The sequence below is a fragment of the Pristis pectinata genome, chromosome 15 (genome assembly GCF_009764475.1).
Source record: "Pristis pectinata isolate sPriPec2 chromosome 15, sPriPec2.1.pri, whole genome shotgun sequence".
Lineage (NCBI taxonomy): Eukaryota > Metazoa > Chordata > Chondrichthyes > Rhinopristiformes > Pristidae > Pristis > Pristis pectinata.
The window spans coordinates 6108260-6125784 of record NC_067419.1 but is presented as its reverse complement, the minus strand read 5'-3'; the positions used below and the strand labels follow the sequence as shown (position 1 = coordinate 6125784).

The window sequence follows — 17525 nt, the reverse complement described above, 5'->3', positions numbered from 1 at the left end:
ATTTCCGAGCGTTGCAGTCAGGCAGTAGAAGCACAGCGCTCAGTGATGGAGTGATTGAAATGGGGGCTGGGCAAAGATTGGGGGCTAGGCAGCGCAGCTACCTTGGAGATTTCCAGGGCTGAGGAGATTTCACAGACAGATGGGGCCAACGGGGAGTTGAAACCAAGAATGAGAATTTTTAACATAAAGAAATAACTTGGAGGTGTCTCCCAGCTCACATAATCAGATCATGCTATTGTCTCTTCAGCCAGCATTTCTACTTCCATTCTCCAACTCATTCTCTGCAATCTTGAATGTCTCATCTTCCGTTATGACAGAGGAGGAGGCCGTTTGGCCCACTGACTCTATGCTGGCTCTGAGAGGAATCCCATCAATCCCATTTCCTCACTTATTTCCCTGTGGATTATTCTCCCTCATCCCCACTAACTCTCCCAGATCCTTCTGCTACCCACCTACAACGCAGGTCATTGAAGCAGCCCGTTAACTGGCTAACCCACATATCTCTCAGATGTGGCAGGAAGCTCGAGCACACTCAGGAACCCACGCGGTCACAGAGAGAACGTGCAAACTCCACACAGACAGCGCCCGAGATTAGAATTAAACCTAGGTCACTGGAGCTGCATCACTGTCTTGCCCACTCAGTTGAAACCTGTTCTCCTAATCAGGCCCCCTACCGCATGTATCCCATTCAATCTGCCATCCCTGCAGGGTTTAATACCAACCCCAGCTTCATTCCACTTTCCTCTTGCCTTTAATTTCACTCTGATTGGGGAATCAACCTGGGATGGAGCATCATCCGTCCCTATAGGCCTCACGTCTTAACCTGCATCAACCTTCCCAAGTGGCCCACCGTCACAGATGCAGGCAGCAACCCAGTCACTCTGGACACTCTGCACCCACTCCTCTCCCTTCCCCTGGGCCCACACTACCTGCACCCCCTCCCCTCACCTCCCCTGGGACCACATTCCCTGCACCCCCTCTCCTCCCCTGGGCCTACACTCCCTGCACCCGCTCCCCTCCCCTCGGCCCACACTCCCTGCACACCCTCCCCTCCCCTCCCCGGGACCACATTCCCTGCACCCCCTCCCCTCGGCCCACACTCCCTGCACACCCTCCCCTCCCCTGCCCTGGGCCCACACTCCCTGCACACCCTCCCCTCCCCTCGGCCCACACTCCCTGCACCCCCTCCCCTCCCCTCGGCCCACACTCCCTGCACCCCCTCCCCTCCCCTCGGCCCACACTCCCTGCACACCCTCCCCTCCCCTGTCCTGGGCCCACACTCCCTGCACCCCCTCCCCTCCCCTGGGCCCACACTCCCTGCACACCCTCCCCTGGGCCCACACTCCCTGCACACCCTCCCCTCCCCTGGGCCCACACTCCCTGCACACCCTCCCCTCCCCTGGGCTCACACCCCCTGCACACCCTCCCCTCCCCTGGGCCCACACTCCCTGCACACCCTCCCCTCCCTCAGTCCACTTTCTCTGCAGCGTTCCTTCCCCAGGCCGAATGCGCAGCTCTATGTTATTCACCTCTCCCACAGCCCACTGCATGGTTCTCTCTGACACTGATGCCCTAAAGAGGAGCAGAAGCAGAAGGAAAGCAACGTAAGGCCAGGCTTTCTTTAACGAAACAAAACTACCTCCAGACAGGGAGTCCAACCATGCTCGAACAGCTTCATTCCGAAATGGGGGAACGTCAGAGGCTACATTGGGGAAAAAATAAAATCTAATGAACAGATGAAACGAAGGGAAGGTGTCCCACCTGAGGCGAGGAAACGAAAGTGACCTCTTAATGCACACTCTAGACTTGAATCAAAATTTCAAACCAACACGGGGTTCACAGAGTAACTCTCCTGCCAGATCAGCACCAGCGACCAACAGGCGTACAGTGTCAATAGCAGCAACAACTGTGAATAGGCTCACAATGCCAGAAACCAGTGCCAACAGGGAACAGGCGCACAGTGCCGGAAACCAGCGCCAACAGGGAACAGGCGCACAGTGCCATAAACCAGCGCCAACAGGGAACAGGCGCACAATGCCAGAAACCAGCCCCAACGGGGAACAGGCACACAATGCCGGAAACCAGCACCAGCTGTGAACAGGCACACAATGCCAGAAACTAGCACCAACAGGTAACAGGTGCACAATGCCAGAAACCAGCGCCAACAGGGAACAGGCGCACAATGCCAGAAACCAGCGCCAATAGGTGACAGGTGCATAATGCCAGAAACCAGCCTCAACAGGGAACAGGCGCACAGTCAGCTGCAACAGTGAACAGGCCAGCAATATCCAGTTCTGTTTAACACATTCACACTCCTGATATTTTCAGTTACTCACAGGCACTCCCAATATCTAATTTTATTTAACGTGCTTCCAATTATCGAGTTCTATTTATTAAACAGGAGTGTGAGCTTCACTTTGTCAGAATATGGTGAGGGACTGTGAGGTACTGTCTAGGAGACTGTTATCATTGGTAGGGGTGTGGAGATTGAGGGTGCACAGTCTACATTGCTCAGGTGGGCACTGGAGAGTATTGTCTCGGAGACTCTGATCAGTGGGGTCTCGCTGCTCACAGTGAGCAGTGCCGGGGTGGTGTGTGTGGGCCGTCGGTGCCCTGGTGGGGATGAGCAGCAGTGAAGTCACTCTGGGAGAGGCGGAGTACTGGGAATCCCTTCCCCATTAAAATGCCAGACTCTCCGAAGAAAAGTTATGTTGATAACAAAACTAACGAACTGTGAAGCTTAGTTTGGTTTACTGACTGCCTTTTGGGAAGGAGATCCCCTGCTATTACCCACCCCAGCCGAAACGTGACCTCAGAATCACTTGTCCCTTTATAGCCCTGTCAGATGGCTTAGCAAGTCACTCGCTGTACCTAAACCCGACGACAAACTAGGAGCCGGAATAGGCTAGATGGGCTGATTGGTCTTCATCCCATGATTCCAACTTAGGACAGTACAGGTAGAACTCCCGCCCCACAGGCTCTTGTGTCTTCACATTGATGACACCCGTCACCACGTTGTGCGTCCCTATCACTACGCTAAGTGGGGTGGGCTCAGGAAACAGCCAGCACTCAGGACTGAGCATGGGGTTTGGGCCACTGGCCGTGAGCAGCAGCACAGCTGTATTCCGCCACGCAGCCCAGCATATCTCTCGTTCTACTGTCACTGTGATCGGGAGATCAATCTGCTTCAACTGGTAGCAAAAGAACTCCCCGGACCAGCACCAGGCACACCGAGAAACAGCATCCCAACCCGGTAAAGCCACAACACCATATAACTGCAAGCTTTAGTGTGAAAGGGGAAAGGTTTAGGGGGAACATTAGGGGGAACTTCTTCACTCAAAGAGTGGTGGGAGTGTGGAATGGGCTGCCATCTGATGTGGTAAAGGCGGGCTCGCTCTTAACCTTTAAGAGTAAATTGGATAGATACATGGACGAGAGAGGTCTGGAGGGGTATGGGCTGGGGGCAGGTAAATGGGACTAGCAGAATAATGTTTCGGCACAGACTAGAAGGGCCGAACGGCCTGTTTTCTGTGCTGTAGTTTTCTATGGTTCTAACCAGCGAAAGCAAAGAGAACTAAACAGCCGACTGACCAGACCAACTCCCCACAGTGTGCGAAGCCCCAGGGCTGTGGAGCTATAGTCCAGTGCCCCAGGACCAGCTGTGCTCCAGCTGTTTCGGTAATATCGCAGCTTGCTGTTGATTCGACTCAATGGAAAATGGCGCAGGTACGTCCCAGCCTCAGAAGGCCGGAAAATTCCAATCATCAGCAAAGCACCAGAAGGTACCATCAAGCCACCGATGACCTGGCTTGGTTTTGCTGGGAGCACTTAACAACCAACATCTTTAGTGTCTTAATATAAGATATCTTTATCTTCATTAGTCACATGTACATCGAAACACACAGTGGAATGCATCTTTTGCGTAGAGTGTTCTGGGGGGCAGTCCGCAAGTGTCGCCACGCTTCCGGCGCCAACGTAGCATGCCCACAACTTCCTAACCCGTATGTCTTTGGAATGGGGGAGGAAACTGGAGCACCCGGAGGAAACCCACGCAGACACGTGGGTACAAACTCCTTCCAGACAGCGGCCGGAATTGAACTCGGATCGCTGGTCTGTAATAGTGTTACGCTAACTGATGCACTACCGTGCTGCACTGACAAAAAAAACCCAAGGGGTGAGTGTGAGTCTCTTGACATCAAGGACACACTGGACAAAATATAGCATCAAGGAGCACTGAAATCAATGCCAAACTCGCCACGGGATGGAGTTGCGTCAACCACAAGTTTTATGAGGGTTGATCGTCTCAGCCGCAGACATCAATGCAGGAGTACTTCTGAGCTGTGACATTCAGCTGTTCATCAGCGACCTTCCTTCCACCACAAGGTCAGAAGTGGGATGTTCGCTGATGATGGCACGGTGACCCACTTTCAACCCCTTAGCAAACCTGGGTGTGGCAAGTCCGAGACAACGTTCACGCATGGGATGAGAAGCATCAGGTAACACTTGCACCACAAATTGCTTGGCAATGACCATCTTCAGAAACCTACTCTTGATATTCAATGGCATTACCAATACCAAATGCTCACCATCAACGTTCTGGGAGTCACCAGAGTCTCAGCAGGGTCCAGCCACGTCAGTATTGTGGCCACAAGAGCAGATCAAGAGGCTGGGTATCCTTTGACACCCCAAACCTTTCCACCATCTGCAAGGCACAAAGCAGGAGCGTGATGGGACCCTCTCCGCTTGCCTGGGCGAGTACAGCTCCAGCAATTCTCAACAGACTTGACATCATCCACGGCAAACTAGCCCGCTTGTCTGGCACCTCATCCACACGCTAATCACTCACTACCTCCAGCCTCAGTCACTGCAATGTCGACCATCCACAAAAAGCACTGGCGATTTCCCAGATCACTGGATGTTCCTCCTATTAATACCCAGATACAGTTAATTTGACTTTTTTTCATGTTACAAGAGAGTGTGATGAATTTTCCAGTGAACCCGGTGAGTTTAAAGAGAGCAGGAAGCAGAACCCAGCGAGTTTCAGCTTGTACAATCGTTCTGGACACCGGCTCAACCCACACATCCCAAACCCCGGCTCCACCCACACACCCGGTCCGCGCTCCGGACTCCGGCTCCACCCACACACCCGGTCCACCCACACACCCGGTCCGCGCTCCGGACCCCGGCTCCATCCACACACCCGGTCCGCGCTCCGGACTCCGGCTCCACCCACACACCCGGTCCACCCACACACCCGGTCCGCGCTCCGGACCCCGGCTCCACCCACACACCCGGTCCGCGCTCCGGACTCCGGCTCCACCCACACACCCGGTCCGCGCTCCGGACTAATGAGTGAGCCAGATGCTGAACCACTTGGAATTTCCAAACAGCCAGATGTCGGATTATCGAAGTTTCACTCTACAACAAGGATAAAGATATACATCCGATATGCCCATTCCTGCAGAGTGGATTTGATCACAGGAGAGCATCCTGTCCAACGCCTCCTCCTCGGTCTGTGGGTCTCTGATACCCCGACACAATCTCCTCCCTCACGCACCCCTCCAACCCCAATGCACCTCCCCTGCACACTCATTTTGAAGTGTCTGAACCAACTAGATTGGGAGAAAGAGGGCATTCGAGAACAGTGCAGGCCTTGGAAGGTCAGTGACAGCTTGCAGAGGAAAGATCAGCAGGGGGGTATAAAAGGCTTTCAGCTTGTCAGTTCATAGATTCGAGGACAAAGACATCGTGTGAAACAAAGAATTCAAAGCTGGAGCAAGGAAACGGACGGCCAAAAGGTACAGTGATAAAAATGATGGCTCCAGAGAAAGACAGATGGTCAGAGCTGGACGGTCTCCAAGGAAGTACCGTGCTGAGGTGGCTCAGACGGTGTAAAGGGAATGAAACTGTTAGTTGATGCAGGAAAACTGCACACCCACCGTTCAATACAGCCTGACATGCAGTCCCGGCGCGTGACATCCTCCCACACACTGTACCCGCGAGTGACACGCTCCCGCACGCCATCGCCGCACGTGACACCCTCCCCCACACACGGTCCCGGGGCGTGACACCCTCCCCCACACACAGTCCCGGCATCTGACAGCCTCCCACACACACACACCATACCCACGCGTGACACCCTCCTGCACCCCGACCCCGCGCGTGACACCCTCCCACACACACAGTCCCCGCACGTGACACCCTCCCACACACACAGTCCTGGGGCATTACATCCTCCCACACACACAGTCCCCGGGCGTGACACCCTCCCACACACACAGTCCTGGGGTGTTACATCCTCCCACACACAGAGTCCCCATGCGTGACACCCTCCCGCACACACAGTCCCGGGGCATCTGACACCGTCCCACACACACAGTCCCGGGGCGTGACACCCTCCCCCGCACACAGTCCCGGGGCATCTGACACCCTCTCACACACACAGTCCCGGTGCTTGACACCCTCCCACACACACTGTCCCAGCGCGTGAACCCCTCCCACACACACAGTCCCTGCGCGTGACACCCTCCCACACACACACAGTCCCGGCGCTTGACACCCTCCCACACACACAGTCCCGGGGCGTCTGACACCCTCCCACACACACAGTCCCAGCGCGTGACCCCCCCTCCCACACACACAGTCCCTGCGTGTGACACCCTCCCACACACACAGTCCCGGGTGTGAGACCTTCCCACACACACAGTTCCGGGAAGTGACACCCTCCCGCACACACAGTCCCAGCGTCTGACACCCTCCCACACACACAGTCCTGGGGCGTGACACCCTCCCACACACACAGTCCTGGGGCGTGACACCCTCCCACACACACAGTCCTGGGGCGTGACACCCTCCCACACACACAGTCCTGGGGCGTGACCCCCTCCCACACACACAGTCCCCGCGCGTGACCCCCCCCCCACACACACAGTCCCTGCGCGTGACCCCCTCCCGCACACACAGTCCCCGCGCGTGACACCCTCCCGCACGCACAGTCCCCACGCGTGACACCCTCCCACACACACAGTTCCGGGAAGTGACACCCTCCCACACACACAGTCCCCGCGCGTGACACCCTCCCACACACACAGTTCCGGGAAGTGACACCCTCCCACACACACAGTTCCGGGAAGTGACACCCTCCCACACACACAGTTCCGGGAAGTGACACCCTCCCACACACACAGTTCCGGGAAGTGACACCCTCCCGTACACACAGTCCCAGCGTCTGACACCCTCCCACACACACAGTCCCGGGGCCACACACACAGTCCCGGGGCGTGACCCCCTCCCGCACACACAGTCCCCGCGCGTGACCCCCTCCCGCACACACAGTCCTGGGCGTGACACCCTCCCGCACACACAGTCCTGGGCGTGACACCCTCCTGCACACACAGTCCTGGGCGTGAGACCTTCCCGCACACACAGTTCCGGGAAGTGACACCCTCCCGCACACACAGTCCCAGCGTCTGACACCCTCCCACACACACAGTCCCAGGGCGTGACCCCCTCCCGCACACACAGTCCCAGCGTCTGACACCCTCCCACACACACAGTCCCAGGGCGTGACACCCTCCCACACACACAGTTCCAGGGCGTGACCCCCTCCTGCATGGTCAGGCCATAATACCACTGCGGTACATGGCCCTGCCACGTGGTCTCCTGCCCTCACGGACTCCTGCCTTCGGTGACACCGTCTCCCTCGGTGCCGGTGATGTGTGGAGGCTGCGGCTGCTCCATACCTTCTGCGGCTGGGGCGACCGGCGTCTCAGCCGCTCCATGGCCCGTGATGTGTGTCCAGTGAACGTCCGCCTTGATCTCCAGCGGATCAATGGGGCTGACGATCTGTCGTACCCTCAGGCTCGAAGCTACTCCAGAGGTGCAGTGCCAGTGAAGCGACAGGAACGCAAGTGGGAAACGAGAATGGAGGAAGAGAGATGATGAGAAAGTGAGACGGATCTTGGAATGCAGAGGTGAGGCACACACAGCAGAGAAATGCATGCAGGGAGCAGCGGAGTGCAGGGAGAAGCTGGCGAGCCAAGCTCCTGGGGTGGCAAAGCTCCCCCTGCCAGCTCAGGGAATCGGTTTAGCACCAGAGGAGGCCATTCAGCCCATTCTGTCTATGCTGGCACCTGGTAAAGCAATCCCATCAAGTCCCATTCCTTCCTCCTGGGTCTGCATGTTTCCTCTCTGCAGTCACCGCCCGACTCCCTTCTGACGGCACTGATCCCCAGAGGCGGTGGGATCCAAAACTCTCAGAGGAGATACGGTTCTCCTCGCATTTCCCTTCTACCTTTGGCCCAGAATTTTAAATCTGCGTCCCCCTTGCCCCCTAAACCATGCATTAACTGGTGCAGCCTCCCTCACTCAGACCTGTGATGAAACGAGAATAAAAGCTGCACTACCCTCTGGACAAAGAACGGCGACATCCGTCAGGTCGCCTCTGGACCTGCTCCCTACCTGGGAGAACCCCCAGCTCCCCCAGTCTCACTGGGTACCTGGGATGCCTCATCCCTGGAACCATTTGAGAGTTTTGACCCAACTCAGTAGTTTTGTGCCTTTGATATTTGCTCTTGGTCACTTTCCACTGGTACTTGTAATCCAGCAATTCCTGCTATTGATCCCAATCCATTTTATTCAGCTTCTTATCCCAACAAGTTCCTGTGCAGTTATTCTTACTTCTGAAAATGCCCAGTACTCCAGCCTTAGATCTCTATTGAATAATTACTTCTCCAGATCTCTGTACAGCACAGCCCACCTCTGAACACACAACAGTAAATCTGCTCCAGATTACAGTCCAGGTTCCTCATTTTTACCCAGTGATTCCAGGTGCTCATCTGGATTGAAAAATTCCTGATGCTATCAGGCGTTATTCCTGCTCCCGATTAAATTCCAGATGTTCTTTATCCAGAAACGAGTCCACCTAAACCTGTCCTGTCCAACCACACAAAACCCACTGCTCCCAGCCCAAAACCGCCCCTAGCTCACTCCTCCCGGCCCAGCCCCAATCCGGTCCTCCCAGTCTGATCCGGTCTGGTCCAGTCCTCCCAGTCCTAGTCTGGTCCGGTCCTCCCCATCTGATCTGATCTGGTCCTTCCAGTCTGATCCAGTCCTCCCGGTCCTGGTCCGGTCTGGTCCTCCCAGTCTGATCCGGTCCGGTCCTCCTGGTCCTGCTCCGGTCTGGTCTGGTCTGGTCCTCCCAGTCTGATCCGATCCGGTCTGGTCCTCCCAGTCTGATCCGGTCCGGTCCTCCTGGTCCTGCTCCGGTCTAGTCCTCCTGGTACTGGTCTGGTCTGGTCCTCCCAGTCTGATCCGATCCGGTCTGGTCCTCCCAGTCTGATCTGGTCCGGTCCTCCTGGTCCTGGTCCTGTCCGATCTGATTTGGTCCGGTCCTCCCAGTCTGATCCAGTCCGCTCCTCCCTGTTTGATCCGGTCCTCCCAGTCTGATCCGGTCCGGTCCTCCCAGTCTGATCCGGTCCGGTCCGATCCGATCTGATCTGGTCCTCCCAGCCCAACCCTGCAGCATACACCACAGCACAGTCCGGCAGTTCATGGGCAAGGCCAGCCCACCATTTCACAACGTAGCCCAGGCCAGCCCGGCACAGCCACGAATCGCATGTACCAGCCCTGCCCTGCCCAGCCCAGCGCTACACAGGTTGAGCTGGAACCAGGGGCTGCTGAGGGCCGTGAAGATCGCCTCTGCCGTACACTGTGTGCCGCAGTACAGCGGTGGAAGCGAGTGGTTAGTGCACACGCTCGGATACAGGCCACAAGCCATGCACACACCGAGGGGGAGAAGCACTCACCGTCAACACGGCGCCATGTGCAGCACGCAGCGGCAGAGCTGGAGCCACCCAGCACCCACTGACACACTCGGCCCTCCAGTGTTCGGGAGCAATGCTACATAGTGAACTCCCCACCCAGGAAAGGGTTAATGTCATCAACAGAGGAAAGCTTCAGCGTTGCCCAGATGCTGCGGGACACCCAGGGTGTGCTGAAGCAAGCTAGTGACAGTCGGAACACCGAAGGGCAACGTCCAATTCAGCCCACACTGTGGATAGTTCAGCAGTTGTGCCTGGGGCTGTGGGTGTCTGCACCCATCAACAGACACAGAGGGGCTCGGCACTGGAGATGTGAGGCTGATATCACCCCTGACCAGGAGAGCAGCTCTCTGATGGGCAGTGTCCAGTAACAGTCAGTGTGACGGTCAGTGTGTGTAACTGTCAGTGTGACGGTCAGTGTTCATTGATGTTCAGTGTGATGGTCAGTGTCCAGTGACAGTCAGTATGCGTGACTGTCAGTGTGATGGTCAGTATTCAGTGATGTTCAGTGTGATGGTCAGTGTCCAGTGACGGTCCGTGTTCAGTGACAGTCTGTGTCCAGTGACTGTCAGTGTGATGGTCAATATCCAGTGATGGTCTGTGTCCAGTGACGGTCAGTGTTCAGTGATGGTTAGTGTGATGGTCAGTGTCCAGTGATGGTCCGTGTCCAGTGACGGTCAGTGTGATGGTCAGTGTCCAGCGATGGTCAGTATGATGGTCAGTGTCCAGTGACAGTCCCTGTCCAGTAATGGTTAGTGTGACGGTCTGTGTCCAGTGATGGTTAGTGTCCAGTGATGTTCAGTGTGATGGTCAGTGTCCAGTGATGGTCCATGTCCAGTGACGATCAGTGTGACTGTCAGTGTCCAGTGACGGTCCGTGTCTAGTGATGGTCAGTGTGACAGTCCGTGTCCAGTGACTGTCAGTGTGGCGGTCCGTGTCCAGTGACGGTCTGTGTCCAGTGATGGTCAGTGGCCAGTGACAGACAGTGTGATGGTCAGTGTCCAGTGATGGTCAGCGTGATGTGATTTTCAGCGTGAAGGTCAGTGTCCAGTGATGTTCAGTGTAATAGTGTCCAGTGACAGTCAGTGTCCAGTAATGGTCAGTGTGATAGTCAGTGTCCTGTGATGGTCAGTGTCCAGTGACGGTCAGTGTGATAGTCAGTGTCCAGTGACGGTCAGTGTCATGGTCAGTGTCCAGTGACGGTCATTGTGATGGTCAGTGTCCAGTGATGGTCTGCTTGCTGTGCCTCTGCCTTCTGTCTGTGGTAAGACCGTGGGGCTGTACCTGGAGCCTTTCCGGGACAGTCCGCGAGGCCCAGGGTGGTACCTCCGTGCCCTCCGGTCCTCCCCTGCATTCCCCTTCACAAATGGGGAACCTACACCAACTGCTGTATCCCCTGGGCTGTGTAAAGAGGGGTGACATCTCTGCACCTCCCTCTCCAAATCCGGTCACCTTTAGTTGGATTTTTGTCCCAGCTGTCACCAAGTGTGTGGCCCCAGCCCCTGCAGTCACAAAGCAGCTGGTGCCCACTTTAAAGGGGTGGATTGCATCTGATTAGTTCTGTGGAGCTCTGTTCCTGCAGAGAAGCAAAGAGGTACCTCTGAACACATGGTTGTCCTCTTCCTCAGACAGTTGATGCACCCAGAGCCCCAACTGGAGCTCCTTCTCCCAGGGACAGTACTCGCCCTCTTCAGAGAGACACGGGGAGGGAGGAGGAACACAGGCATGCGCGCACACACACGCAAGCATATACATGTACAATCCCACACAGATTTATACGGTCATAGATGCACACAGATATATAATCTCACACACAGACAGAGGTAGATACACAGCCACAAGACACACACACACACACATACAGACACGTTAAAAAAACATGTACATAGTGCATAAATATCCACACACATGTACACAGCCACACATATACAGTCTCACACACAGGTACATATTGATATACAGTTGCAGACACACATGTGCGCACACACACACACACACACACACACACACACACACACACACACACACACACAGAGTAGGGCAGAGGAAAACATGAAGTACAGTTAGTGCCGGAAATTCAGAGTGGCCAGTGTGGTAGAACAGCAGAAGGGTAATCCTTTATAGGTAACATTGGTGAGGGCCAGCGGGGGGTTTAACTGGAAGCAAACCAAGTCTGGGCTGGCTTCACCTTTGCCCCCTTGCTTCTGCTGGGGTGTGACAGCCATGGTAAACAAGTCCAAGTTGAGGTGTGAAGCCGAGGTGAGCTCAGTTTCCTTATCCTGCCCCACTAGACCACAGCTAGTTGTCCCCTCACTGCCCATTCCAACCTACCAATGGGACAGGCTCAGCTGTTTACTCCCCCCTCTCTGCCCCAGTTACCAGCGCTGTCTGAGACTATGGTGTGGGGGTTTTTCTCGCCTGGAGTAATGCACATAGCATGGAATTCATCCAGTGAGCTAACTCCCGATTCTTGGCGTGCTCCAGGACTGCAACCTTCAGCTGGTGCATGGACCTCCTGATGCAAGGTCCACGGGCACCAAGTGGACACTGGTCCCCACCGGCCTGAGGCAGAGCAACCCGCAACTGGTTTCCATGGATCCACCCAACATCGCTCTGGGTCAGATCCAGAGACATCCTAGATGTGAAAGGGGCATCTGCAGCCAGAGTCCAGGAGTCAGGCAGTGAAGGCACGGGGCCTACAAGTCTCCTCACCTTCCACAGGCCTGCACTGAGCTGTAGAGGCACCACATTACCCCGGAGATTCTCTCTCCTTCTCAACACTGGTGATGGAAACCGTGCATTTCATTGCCTATGAATCACGCCCATCCCCATCACCACCTGTCTGCCCAACTACTTCTTCAGTCTTCAGACAAGAAACTCACCGTTCGCCTCAAACTCAGTCATGGCCTGGGCCATCTCAGACACTGGCAGAGAACCACTGCCACCCACCCAATCCAGAAATAGGCACTGTCCCACCCCACCACGCCGTAACCCTACATGTCAGCCGGTGCTGGTGGAAGGCAAATGCAAATACTCACAGCATCAGGAGGATGAGAGTAGGAGGGCAACTGATCTCACACCACTTTCCTCGCAAAGAACATACTTAACACAAACAGCAGGAACTTCTCGTGTCACCCACCAGAACCTCAGCACGTCTACAGAAAGCCATGAAAAATCTCCGGAATTCAATCACTTTCCACGCTCCCAGATACAGCTGAACCACAGACACTTGGCACTCATCAGCAGTTACCAGGAAGAGGCAATGCACTGATGATAACACAGGAACGAGGGCCTGGTGGGATTACTCCTGCTCCTTCACACCTCTACCACCACTCAAAGGATTGTGCCTGGTCTACCTCAGCCCCAGTTTCTTTCTATAACCGTGTCAGCTGTGACTCAGTTACTATCCAGAAACCTGTCAGCCTCTTTTTTAGGTGAATTCCATGATTGAGCCCACACAGTCTCTGGGGTACAGAATTCAAAAGGTCCATCACCTTGTGCACAAAGAAATTTCTCCGCTCAGTCGGAAACGGCCTTCCCCATATTCTGAGAACGTATCCTCTGGTCCTCAACTGCATATATCGACAGCCCATTAACCCCCATATATCTAGTTCATTAACCCCCCCCACCCCCATATATCTACAGTTCATTAACTCCCCCTCACCACCATATATCTAGTTCATTAACCCATTAACCCCCACCCCCATATATCTACAGTTCATTAACCCCCTCACCCCCATATAGCTACAGTTCATTAATTCTCCTACGGAACCCCTTGCCTCCACTACATTAACTTTTGTCCAGGGTTCCTTGCCTACAATATTCAACCCTCCCACTGAACCTTGTCCTACCAGTATAATCAACCTCCCATTGGACCCATCCCATTGCATTGCCTCCCCTCTCCAGCAGAGTAACCGTATATCAAGCCCACAGCATTTAGCTCATCATTAGACACCCCTTCCTGATGCCAAACTGCACTCGCCTCCCTGACTGCCCAGGAGATGTGTGGGCTCTGCAGACTTGAACCTCGCACCAATGACAACCGGCCTTTTGCTCTGATTGGGACCAGCTCCCTGCAATGATCTCGGATTCACACAGTCATTTCAAATGGTGCCCTCAGTAAGGATTAATAACCACCTCGGAAATAAGGTCCTGCACCAAACAGTGTCGCTCACCGTAACTTGATTCTGATTGTTTCTCATCCTCGGAGTCTGCTTCCGTGTCTTCCTCTGGATTGTCCTTCAGTAACTGATGGATTGCTGCAGCTTTTCCCCACGGAAGACCGTCCACTGAGGGAGCCAGCACATCTTCCTCACCCTCCTTCTCCTCCTCGTCCTCCTCCTCGTCTTCCTCCTCCTCCTCCATTTCATACTCAGAGCTGCTGCAACTGAACACAGAGAAGTCACTTGATAAGCAGAGCCCTGACTCTATCAGTGGCAATGGGGAGGATAAATCAGCCGGCAGAGACTGCAACAGAGGCAGAAACTGGATAGAAATTGGACATCGCCAGACACGATGTGCAGGGCGAGACAGAATTAGATAGGAAGCTGACAGGACTAGAGACAGAAGAGAATCACCGAGTTGTATAAAATATATGGCACATCGATTACGTGCCAGTCAATAATGAGTTCCTCAGCCTGTTCCCACCTCCCAGCACTGGACACGCATCCTTGTAGGTCACAGCCCTTCACGTACACCTCCGAGTACTGATTGAAGGTGCTGACGAAGGGATTCGACCGGAGACGTTAACTCTGTTTGCCTTTCCACAGATGCTGCCTGACCTGCTGAGTGTTTTCAGCATTCTCTGGATTTTGAGCCATGGATTCGTACAACACAGAAACAGGCCCTTCAGCCCACCGAGTCCGTGCTGACCGTCAAGCACCCATTTACACTAATCCTCTGTTCATCTCAAATTTTTCATTCTCCCGCACATTCCCATCAACTTCCCCCAGATTCCACCCCTCACCCGCATACCAGGGCCAATTCACCCACCAACCCGCACATCTTTGGGAGGTGGGAGGAAACTGGAGCACCCGGGGGGAAACCCATGCGGTCACAGAAAGAACGTGCAAATTCCACACAGACAGCACTGGAGGTTGGGGTTTTTATTGAAAAGTTCTGGCATCTGCAAGTTTATTTTAGATTTTGATTTCCTGTTTTAAATGTGATGAGGGTTTCTGTCTCTCTCACCCTATCAGGCAGTGAGTTCCGGACTGCACGAAAATCTGACCTCCCCTCCCGTCCTTCTCCCAAATACTTTAAACCTGCACCTGCTGGCTTTTGACTCCTCTATAAGAGGAACAGTCCTTCCTCTGCACTGCATCCAGGCCTCCACTGATCTAAAGAAAACAACCCCAGTCCATCCAATCTGTCCTCATAGCTACAACCTCCCAGTTTCAGCAACATTCTGACTGGTTGCATCACCGCCTGGTATGAAGGCTCCAATGCGCAGGATCGCAAGAGGCTGCAGAGAGTTGTAGACTCAGCCAGCTCCATCACGGGCACAACCCTCCCCACCGTCGAGGACATCTTCAAGAGGTGGCGCCTCATGAAGGCGGCATCCATCGCCAAGGACCCTCACCACCCGGGACATGAGGTGGGAGGTACAGGGGCCTGAAACCCCACATTCAATGATTCAGAAACTGCTTCTTCCCCTCCGCCATCAGATTTCTGAACGGTCCATGAACACTACCTTGTTATTCCTTTTTTTTTCCACATTATTTATTTATCTTGTAATTTATTATAATTTTATGTCTTTGCACTGCACTGCTGCTGCAGAACAACAAATTTCACATCATATAAGACAGTGATAATAAACCTGATACCTGAACCTCCCCTGCACCCTCTCCAGTGCAATCACACGTTCCTGTAACGTGCTGACCAGAACAGGTCACACTCCTCGAGCTGTAGTCCAACAAGCATTGATAACAATTCCAGCAAGACCTTTCTGCTCTTATATTTCACAGTTTAGCAAAATGAAGTAAAGCATTCTGTGTGCCTTTTTAATCATCTGTGGATGTATGTTCCAAGGTCTCTCCTTTCTCGAAGACACAAGAGACTGCAGATGCTGGAACCTTGAGCAACACTTTACTCAAGTCAAGGGGTCAGTAACTTTACTGGGTGTTTTTTATAGGCTGCCCAATAGTAACAGGGATCTTGAGGAGCAGGTAGGGAAGCAGATCCTAGAAAGGTGTGAGAATAACAGAGTTGTTGTGATGGGGGGATTTTAATTTCCCAAACATCGATTGGCATCTCCAGACAGTGAGGGGTTTAGATGGGGAGGAGTTTGTTAAGTGTGTTCAGGAAGGGTTCTTGACACAATATGCAGATAGGCCTTCAAGAAGAGAGGCTGTGCTTGATTTGGTATTGGGAAATGAACCTGGTCAGGTGTCAAATCTCTCAGTGGGTGAACATTTTGGTGATAGTGATCATAATTCTATCTCCTTTACGTTAGCACTAGAGAGAGATAGGAACAGACAGACTAGAAAGGCGCTTACTTGGAGTAAAGGGAATTATGAGGATCTCAGGCAGGAAACTGGAAGATTAGATTGGGAACAGATGTTCTCAGGGAAAAGTATGGAAGAAATGTGGCAAATAATCAGGGGATATTTGTGTGGAGTTCTGCATAGGCATGTTCCAATGAGACAGGGGAGTCACGAGAGGATATAGGAACTGTGGTGTACAAAGGCTATAATAAATCTAGTCAAAAGGAAAAGCTTACAAAAGGTACAGACAGCTAGATAATGTTAGAGATCTGGAAGAGTACAAGGCTAATAGGAAGGAGCTTAAGAAGGAGATTAGGAAGCCAGAAGGGGGCATGAGAAGGCCTTGGCGGGCAGGATTAAGGAAAACCCCAAGGCATTCTACAGGTATGTGAAGAGCAAGAGGATAAGATGCGAAAGAATAGGGCCTATCAAGTGCACTAGTAAGAAAGTGTGTATGGATCCGGAAGAAATGGCGGAGGTACTTAATGAATATTTTACGTCAGTATTCACCACAGAAAAAGATCTGGGGGATTGTAGTGGGGACTTGCAGTGGGCTGAAAAGCTTGAGCATGTAGATATTAGGAAAGAGGAGGTGCTGAAACTTTTGGAAAGCATCAAGTTGGCTAAGTCACTGGGACCGGATGATATGTACCCCAGGCTGCTGTGGGAGGCGAGGGCAGAGATTGCGGAGCCTCTGATGATGATCTTTGCATCGTCGATGGAGACGGGAGAGGTTCCGGAAGATTGGAGGGTTGCAGATGTTGTTCCCTCATTCAAAAAAGGGAGTAGGGATAGCCCAGGAAATTATAGACCAGTGAGTCTCAACTCAGTGCTTGGTAAGCTAATGGAAAAGATCCTGAGGCAGGATTTCTGAACATTTGGAGAGGTATAATATGATCAGGAATAGTCAGCATGGCTTTGTCAAGGACAGGTCCTGCCTTACAAGCCTGATTGAATTTTTTGAGGATGTGACTAAACACATTGATGAAGGGAGAGCAGTAGATGTAGTGTATATGGATTTCAGCAAAGCGTTTGATAAGGTACCCCATGCAAGGCTTATTGAGAAAGTAAGGAGGCATGGGATCCAAGGGGACATTGCAGTAAGGATCCAGAACTGGCTGGCCCACAGAAGGCAAAGAGTGGTTGTTGAAGGGTCGTATTCTGCGTGGAGGTCGGTGACCAGTGGTGTACCTCAAGGATCTGCACTGGGACCCTTGCT

At 53.6% G+C, this 17525-nt stretch overlaps 1 protein-coding gene across 13 annotated transcripts in view; it reads right to left on the bottom strand.

Annotated features, from left to right (window-relative positions):
- mical3a (microtubule associated monooxygenase, calponin and LIM domain containing 3a) overlaps positions 1–17525 on the bottom strand; it is a 247027-nt gene that overhangs the window by 57257 nt on the left and 172245 nt on the right. For 10 of the 13 annotated variants that reach the window (XM_052030891.1, XM_052030895.1, XM_052030898.1 and 7 more), the window contains 4 exons: positions 13997–14208; positions 11420–11509; positions 7743–7868; positions 1640–1702 (listed from right to left, as the gene is read on the bottom strand). In XM_052030891.1, coding sequence (XP_051886851.1) covers positions 1640–1702; positions 7743–7868; positions 11420–11509; positions 13997–14208 — 491 coding nt within the window. The remainder of the gene's footprint in view (positions 1–1639; positions 1703–7742; positions 7869–11419; positions 11510–13996; positions 14209–17525) is intronic. The other 3 variants (XM_052030894.1, XM_052030897.1, XM_052030900.1) reach the window with 3 other exon arrangements.